The 9,288-nt window shown below is 43.8% G+C and overlaps 1 protein-coding gene across 1 annotated transcript in view; it reads right to left on the reverse strand.

Annotated features, from left to right (window-relative positions):
* Nucleotides 1–279: 279 nt before the first annotated feature.
* Nucleotides 280–9,288, reverse strand: part of LOC128685764 (uncharacterized) — a 38,459-nt gene continuing 29,450 nt past the window's right edge. The window contains exons 12-15 of the mRNA XM_070087398.1: nucleotides 7,671–7,838; nucleotides 6,839–6,978; nucleotides 829–934; nucleotides 280–554 (exon numbers count right to left, since the gene is read on the reverse strand). Of these exons, the coding sequence (XP_069943499.1) occupies nucleotides 447–554; nucleotides 829–934; nucleotides 6,839–6,978; nucleotides 7,671–7,838 (522 nt within the window). The 3' untranslated portion in view covers nucleotides 280–446. The remainder of the gene's footprint in view (nucleotides 555–828; nucleotides 935–6,838; nucleotides 6,979–7,670; nucleotides 7,839–9,288) is intronic.

A 9,288-nucleotide genomic window follows, 5' to 3' on the forward strand; every position in this document is an offset into this window, starting at 1 on the left:
TTCTATATTTTCTTATGGCAATTCTGTTCTATTAACAATTCTCTTGGCAACTTTATAGGGTGTATTCTATTTAGAATTCTCTTCAAACCTCTAAGAAAAATATTTGTATTTGTGTTTCTTTAAAGAAACTCATTTGATCCTCTTCATCTGAAGACGATCCCAGAAGGAGCTCGAAATATACATATCAATCAATCTCCTGAGTTATTATTGGTAAGTGTTCATTACACTTTGGTTATTAACACTAGAAGCTAATTAAAAGACTGAAAAAACAGTAAGAGATGGATTTACTTTTCACTTTATTCAGGAAATCGTGGAGGACCTCTGACAAGCTGACATACTTGTAGTGGAGTACTGGCATGTGGTTGACAAAGATCCCCTTGGAAAACAAAAGAAAATTAATTTGAAAAGAGCTTCTCTTCATTCATCATTCCTTCCTGCCGGTATTCTTAGTTGAGCTCGACCAAGGCTGCAAGAGCCCCGACGAAGGCTGCGTTGTAGTCGCAGGCGACCTCATTGTGGACGTAGTCCATGCGATCATCAGTGTATTCGTCATTCTGGAGGGAAGTAAAAACAGATAAGTGACAGCAGTCGGTAAACGAGATTTAGACTAACATTTCATATAACGTGTATATACGCCAGTTGCAACCTGACACTTCCTGTGTGTCTGTGACTCAATCTTTCCTGGTTGATCAGGTTCTGATCCACCAGGAGGCCTGGTCACAGACTGGGCCGCGGGGGCGTTGACCCCCGGAACTCTCTCCAGGTAAACTCCAGGTAATACTCCAGAGAAATATTTGTAAGATTCGGTAGAAGAAAGGGAAGCCTTACCGCGCCAGGACCACCGACGAGGGCACCATAGAGGGTCTGGGGGTTAGGTCCATCCTGTTTCTCAGCCCACCCGTCATGACAGGTACCCGGCAGTGATGGACACGAACTGAGAAGTACGCAAAAGAAGACATTATTAATACAACACAACCGAGACATTCTTACAGATGCTGTTACAGATTTTCTTGGGTGGAAGCAAAGTCTTTATCTCACTTTACTTTCGCTAGAGCGAAAATAATGAATTAAAACTGAAGGCAATAAATTATAAATAAAAATGGTTTCGTTTCTATAAAAACAGAATATGGATTATATTTTTATACCGAAAAATACTAAACCCGTTTGGGTGGAACTGTGCCAAGGTGCGAGGATGTGTAGTGGCAGGGATCAGTACAGTCAGAAGTTTGTACTGGTGCGAAGTTAATGTTTTTAATGTTGGTACAATAGGTTAACTTTTGTAAAAAAAAAAAGTCAGAGAGAGAGAGAGAGAGAGTCAGCAATGAAGGTGGGAGTTTTGGCAAGGAGGTAAGTTTAAGGTAGGAGTGTCATGGTGTTTGAGATGTAGGAAGTTAAATCTATGTGCTTCTAGATGAGCTGAGAATCTAGCCTAGCAGTCCTCACAGAGAGGCACTGAGCGTCTCTCTGCGCTCAGTGCTTCACACACCGCGATCAGTGTGTGAGGTGTGTGTGTGTGTATGTGCTCACCTAACTGAACTCACCTACTTGTGGTTGCAAGGGTCGACTCACACCTCCTGGCCCCGTCTCTTCACTGGTCGCTACTAGGTCACTCTTCCTGCTCCATGAGCTTACTCATACCTCTTCTTAAAGCTATGTATGGATCCTGCCTTCACTACATCACTTCCCAGACTATTCCACTTCCTGACAACTCTGTGACTAAAGAAATACTTCCTAACATCCCTGTGACTCATCTGAGTCATCAGGTTCGAACTGTGAACCCTTGTTGCTGTGTCCAATCTCTGGAACATCCTATCTCTGTCCACCTTGTCGATTCCTCTCAGTATTTTATATATAGTTATCACTTCACTCCTATCTCTCCTGTCCTCCAGTGTCGTCAGGCCGATTTCCCTTAACATGCCCCTTAGCTCCGGGACTAGTCTTGTTGCAAACCTTTGCACTTTCTCTAGTTTCCTTGCGTGCTTGGCTAGGTGTGGGTTCCAAACTGGTGCCGCATACTCCAATATCAGCCTAACGTACATGGTGTACAGGGCCCTGAACGATTCCTTATTAAGATGTCGGAATGCTGTTCTGAGGTTTGCCAGGCACCCATATGCTGCAGCTGTTATTTGGTTGATGTGCGCTTCAGGAGATGTGCCTGGTGTTATACTCACCCCAAGATCATTTTTCTTGAGTGAGGTTTGTAGGCTCTGGTACCCTAGACTGTACTCCGTCTGCGGTCTTCTTTGCCCTTCCCCAATCTTTATGACTTTGCACTTGGTGGGGTTGAACTCCAGGAGTCAGTTGCTGGACCAGGTCTGCAGGCTGTCCAGATCCCTTTGTAGTTCTGCCTGGTCCTCGTGTGTGTGCGTGTGCGTGTGTGTGTGTGTGTGTGTGTGTGTGTGTGTGTGTGTGTGTGTGTGTGTGTGTGTGTGCGCGCGTGTACTCACCTATTTGTGGTTGCAGGGGTCGATTCATAGCTCCTGGCCCCACCTCTTCACTGATTGCTACTAGGTCCTCTCTCTCCCTGCCCCATGAGCTTTATCATACCTCGCCTTAAAATTATGTATTGTTCCCGCCTCCACTACTTCACTTTCTAGGCTATTCCACGGCTTGACTACTCTGTGACTGAAGAAATACTTCCTAACATCCCTTTGACTCATCTGAGTCTTCAACTTCCAATTGTGACCTCTTGTGTCTGTGTCCCATCTCTGGAACATCCCGTCTTTGTCCACCTCGTCTATTCCGCGCAGTATTTTATATGTCGTTATCATGTCTCCCCTGACCCTCCTGGCCTCCAGTGTCGTCAGGCCGATTTCCCTCAACCTTTCTTCGTAGAACAATCCCCTTAGCTCTGGGACTAGTCTTGTTGCAAACCTTTGCACTTTCTCTAATTTCTTGACGTGCTTGACTAGGTGTGGATTCCAACCTGGTGCGCAGCACCAGTACGGGCCTGACGTAAATGGTATACAGAATCTTGAACAAATCCTTACTGAGGTATCGGAACGCTATCCGTAGGTTTGCCAGGCGCCCATATGCTGCGCAGTTATCTGATTGATGTGCGCCTCAGGAGATATGCTCGGTGTTATACTCACCCCCAGATATTTTTCCTTGAGTGAGGTTTGCAGACTTTGGCCATCTAAACTATATTGTGTCTGCGGTCTTCTTTGCCCTTCCCCAATCTTCATGACTTTGCATTTGGCAGGGTTAAACTCAAGGAGCCAGTTGCTGGACAAGGCTTGTAGCCTGTCCAGGTCTCTTTGTAGTCCTGCCTGATCCTCATCCGATTTGATTCTTCTCATTAACTTCACATCATCCGCAAACAAGGACACTTCTGAGTCTATCCCTTCCGTTATGTCATTCACATATACCAAGAACAGCACAGGTCCTAGGACTGACCCCTGTGGAACCCCGCTTGTCACAGGCGCCCACTCTGACACCTCGTCACGTACAATGACTCGTTGTTGCCTCCCTGTCAGTTATTCTCTGATCCATTGCAGTGCCTTTCCTGCTATGTGTGCCTGATCCTCTAGCTTTTGCAGTAACCTCCTTTGAGGAACTGTGTCGAAGGCCTTCTTGCAGTCCAAAAAAATGCAGTCGATCCACCCCTTTCTCTCTTGTCTTACTTCTGTCACCTTGTCATAAAACTCTAGTAGGTTTGTGACAGGATTTTCCCTCCCTGAAACCATGCTGGTTGTCAATTATACACTTGTTTCTTTCAAGGTGTTCCACCACTCTCCTCCTGATGATCTTCTCCATGACCTTGCATACTATACACGTTAGTGATACAGGTCTGTAGTTTAGTGCCTCATGTCTGTCTCCCTTTTCAAAAATTGGGACTACATTTGCCATCTTCCATACCTCGGGGAGTTGCCCAGTTTCAAATGATGTGTTGAAGATCTTTGTTAATGGTACACACAATATCTCTGCTCCCTCTTTAAGGACCCACGGAGAGATGTTGTCTGGTCCCACCGCCTTTGAGGTGTCAAGTTCGCATAGCAGCTTCTTCACCTCCTCCTTGGTTATATGTACCTCATCCAGCACTTGCTGGTGCACCCCCCTGCTCTGATTTCCTGGACTCCTACTGGTTTCCACTGTAAATACTTCTTTAAATTTCGTGTTGAGCTCCTGACATACCTCCCGGTCGTTTCTTGTGAATTCCCCATCACCCTTCCTCATTCTGATTACCTGGTCCTTGACTGTTGTTTTCCTCCTGATGTGGCTGTACAACAGCTTCGGGTCAGTCTTGACTTTCGATGCTATATAATTTTCGTATTGCCGTTGATCCTCCCTTCTTATCTGTGCATATTCGTTTCTGGCTCTTCAGCTAATCTCTTTATTTTCCTGAGTTCTCTGTCTTCTGTATCTTTTCCATTCTCTAGTACACCTAGTTTTTGCCTCCCTACACCTTTGGGTGAACCAAGGACTCGTTCTGTTCTTCCCATTATTTCTGTTTCCCTTGGGAGCAAACCTCTCCTCTGCCTCCTTGCATTTTGTTGCGACATAGTCCATCATTTCTTGTACTGGTTTTCCTGTCAGTCCCCCCTCCCACTGAATGTCTTGAAAGAAGTTCCTCAAGCCTGAGTAGTTCCCCCTTTTGTAGTTTGGTTTTTCCCAACCTATTCCTGCTGCTCTCTCCACTTGGAGCTCAACTATGTAGTCGAAGCACAGAACCACATGATCACTAGCTCCCAGGGGCCTTTCACACATGATATTCTCGATGTCCAAACTACTCAAGGTGAATACAAGGTCCAGTCTTGCTGGTTCATCCTCTCCTCTCTCTCTCTGGTAGTGTCTCTAACATGTTGATGCATGAGGTTTTCCAGTACCACATCCATCATCTTGGCTCTCCATGCTTCGGGACCCCCATGGGGCTCCAGGTTTTCCCAGTCAATCTCCTTGTGATTGAAATCACCCATAACTAGTAACTTTGCTCCCCCCATGTGTGCTCTCCTGGCCACCTCGGCTAGTATGTCGACCATTGCTCTGTTGCTCTCATCGTATTCTTCTCTTGGCCTCCTGCAGTTCTGTGGTGGGCTGTACATTACTGCAATTATCACCTTTTGTCCCTCAGACTGGATTGTTCCTACTAAGTAGTCCCCTTCGCTCGTGCCATCCATTCCTTCCATTTTCTCAACCCCCCACTGGTTTTTAATGAGCAGTGCAACTCCTCCTCCCCCTCTCCTCAATCTGTCTTTCCTGAGGATTTGATATCCGGATGGAAAGATTGAATCTGTTATTGTTCTGGTGAGTTTTGTTTCTGTGAGTGCTATTATGTCTGGGGATGTCTCCTTGATTCTTTCGTGCCACTCCCCATACTTATTTGTTATTCCATCTGCATTTGTATACCACACCTTCAACTTCTTTTCTAAGATTGTGGTCTGGGAGTTGTATTGGGGTTGGGGAAGTGGGTGACCTGATAAGGAACTATGGGTGGTTGCTGTGGGGGTGGAGTTTGTAATGCAGTGGGTGGGGGCATTGGATATGGCATGGGAGTTTTGGTTTAGAGTGTTTGGTTGCACTGGGGTTGACCTGGTTGGGAGGCTTCTATAGGAAGTTGTGAGGGAGGCTGTATTTGATCTTCCTGTGTCTGGGATCTCCTATCTGTCTTCTCCATCCCCTCTCTTTCCTCCTTTCACCTTTGTACCATCTCCCTCAGTTTCTGCCTTTCTGCTTGTGTTCTGTCGCAGTCGAGATACACCTTCCTGTATGCCGGCATGCCCCTTAATCATGCTTTCTCCTGCAGGATCCTGTTCCGAGTCGATTCTGCCTTGAAGGTCACTTTCACTGGCCGGGTTCTTTTTTTTACAAACCCCCCTATTCTCTGAAAATTTTCCAGCTGGGTCATGTCGTCTTCTCCTATTGCTTTCATGATGCTTTCAATTACTTTTTTTCCCCTTGTTTTCTTGCTTCATATGTTTCCCCTTCAACTTCCTGGAGCCCATACACAAAGATTGACCTCACCCTTTCATTCTCCCACTGCATATCCCTGTGTATCCCCTCATTCAATTTGATTTCATCCATTTCAGCTTTCCTTTCTTCAGTTTCACTAGCTAATGTACTTGGGCTCAATGGCCTGTCATTTTCCCTTCTCGGCTTTCCCTGGGCTCTGCTGTGGTCTGTTTGGGCCTCCACATATAGCTTAGCTTTTTCATTTACTACAGTCTCCACTGATTGAGCTTCTACATGCAGTTTTCCTCTTTCTTTCCCTACAGTCCCCTTATTTGTGACTGAGGTAGCAGTCTCTGTTGTCAATCCCAAAATGGTCTTTAGTTCTTTAGGCTGTTTCAGATTTTTCAGTTCCTCTTCTAAACTCTGTATCCTGGCCTCTGCTGCTTTGACTTGCACCTCCCACTTCCTGCTTTCCATGTCTATCCTCTCTTCCATTCTCATGCTAAGTTCTTCTAGTTTCTTTTCCCATTCATGTTCCCTTTTTGTGAGGTCTGCTGCCCAATCTTCATTTGCAGTTTCCTCCTCCTGTCCCTTGGTTTTTCTTGTTGCTCTCTGGCAACCCATTTTTGTTTTATCCTGATTGCCTCAGAGTGGGAAACCTATGTAATTCTGTATGTTAGGTTAGTATTGTGCATGTCAGAGTGTGGGGGGGGGGAGGTAGAGTGTGTGTGTGTGTGTGTGTGTGTCTGTGTCTGTGTCAGAAAGAGAGAGAGAGAGATTAACTGAGTCATTTAATATCTAGTTCCTTTTTTTTTTTTTTTTTTGAGACCCAGTTCTTTGGAGTGCCTCTGAACTGAAATGACTTTAGTTACATTTATAATTTGTTTTGCTTCTACTGTGTGGTACTCCTCAGCTTCCGCACTATAAAAGTATTTACAAGCATGTTTACCTGGAGCGGTGGTGAGGCCTCTTGGGGTAATTCTGACCGTAGCCGATCACGAAGGAGCGGCCAGTGTCTCCCAAGATGTAGCCAATCTGTCCCTGGGCCCACTGGCGGTTCTCCGCAGCGTCCAGACCCTGGTTTGCGTTCTGAAGGAAGATAACGTAAGCATTAACAGACCGACTGAGTGAGTGAATTAGTTAGTCAATGAGTTAGCAATATTCTTCCCCTGGTTTAAATGTACCACAATATTTCCCTCGTCATAGATAAGCTAATATTTTTCATATTACCATTCAGTTTAATATGTATATATATATATATATATATATATATATATATATATATATATATATATATATATATATATATATATATATATATATATATATATATATATATATATATATATATATATATATTGCAAAACGTGATCAGGCTCCATATTTCTGCCAAATGTTAATTACTGTGCCAGTATTTGTATCTATCTATTGCAATCGCTTGACTTTTAATTTCACATGTATCGGTAAATGCTCTTACACATGCACTTCTAACCCGCAATTATATTTGCACCTGTAACCACACATTTACTTGTGCCAATACATACATCTGTACCTATGCTTGCATTTTTATCTGTGGCTGATCTTGAATGTGACTATACTCAGTAGCTTAATTCTGAAGGTATACTCTAGTTGCCCAGAACACGAAGAATGCAAGAACCTAATCTTGTTACTCTGAACATGAGGAATGCAATAATTTACCCCGGTAACCCTTAACATGAGGAATGCAAATAACTATTCTCGTTACCCTGAACACGAGGAATGCAAGAATTCAGTCTTATTACCCAGAACATAAGGAAGGCCACGTTAGCTGCGTGACGATTTGGTCCCCAGGTGTCGAGGTAAACAAGACCACCTGGGGTGTAGGGCGCCTCGTGTTTCACCCAGTCGAGGAAAGTCTGGATGTCTGTGGCGTACGATGTGAACTCCGGGTCCAGCAGTGTTCCCAAGCTCTACCAGGAAAGAAATCTTTATCAGTCATCTAAAGCACTTTTATACTACATTTTTGGCAACTTAATACGTTTCCCTTAGAAACGGAAAAATGATAAATGAAACACGTTTGCCAGAAACTAATGAAAAAATACCTGTCAACACAGCCACAAAGCGCCTAGAACACACGTTCAAAACACGACAGCAAATGTAATTCAAGTGATCGCAATGTAAAAATAATTTAATTGTTCAAAAATACATTTTACATGTATCACCGCATACATAAAACAATAATACATAACTTAAAATAGCTTCCAAGGGTATATAAGCAGACTATCAGACAGTGTCAGACCAGACGCTGCTGTATGTCTCTCAGTGTATTTACAGAGGTGTGTGTCTCTCAGTGTATGTACAGAGGTGGTGAACAGGTGATAAGCAGCCTTAACGACCACTTGATAGCATTAAAATTAATGAGGCTGTTGAAAACAGACACAAACTGAAGCCGAAACTTCTACTTAGACAACGTCTGGTTGTGTATAGCTTTTATCGGGAAAATATTTGGCTGCGTAGTGGGATAACTTCTGGCTGTATAAAGTTTTTACTGTGACAATGTTTGGCTAAATGTTCAACTTATATTTGGAAGGTGTTTAACTGTGTATACAGCTTTTATTGGGGGCATCATTTATGTATGTCTAGAGAATTTATGGGACCACGTTCCTTTCTGAGTGGAGCTTCTGTTGTGACAATTTTGGTTATGTATTGAGTTTTTACCGGGACTATGTTTGCCAGTGTAGAGCTTGTATTGGGACAACGTTTCGCTCTTTGTAGAGCTCTGAGCATATAATAATAATGATAATAATAATAATAATAATAATAATAATAATAATAATAATAATAATAATAATAATAATAATAATAATACTTAAGGTCCTAAGGTTCGACATAATACCTTTCAATTAAAAATATAACATAAAGTGAAAGAGAGAGTTCCCTGAGGTGGGTGTCTTGATGGTGGTGGAGGGCTCTTGTTCCAAAGATTTTGGAGGTATTGTCTCCTTTCCTCTGTGAACACCCTCCCTTCCTACACAAGAGGTATTACCAACAGATCCCCGCAGCTGTTTTCAAGAGAGAACTTCGTAAATTCCTCAAGTTGGTGTTTGATCGGCCGGCTGGTCAAGAAGTGTGCTGAACTGCGTGCAGGTAGTACCAACAGCTTTATTGATCAGACAGTGAGCTAAAAGGACTCGTCTGGAACCGGTCCATGGAAGTAGTGTGTGTGTATGTGTGTGTGTGTGTGTGTGTGTGTGTGTGTGTGTGTGTGTGTGTGTGTGTGTGTGTGTGTGTGTGTGTGTGTGTGTGTGTGTGTGTGTGTGTGTGTGTGTGTGTGTGTGTGTACTCATCTATTTGTACTCACCTATTTGTGGTTGCAGGGGTCGATTCATAGCTCCTGGCCCCGCCTCTTCGCTGATTGCT

Source organism: Cherax quadricarinatus, chromosome 2 (genome assembly GCF_038502225.1).
Source record: "Cherax quadricarinatus isolate ZL_2023a chromosome 2, ASM3850222v1, whole genome shotgun sequence".
Taxonomy (NCBI): Eukaryota; Metazoa; Arthropoda; class Malacostraca; order Decapoda; family Parastacidae; genus Cherax; species Cherax quadricarinatus.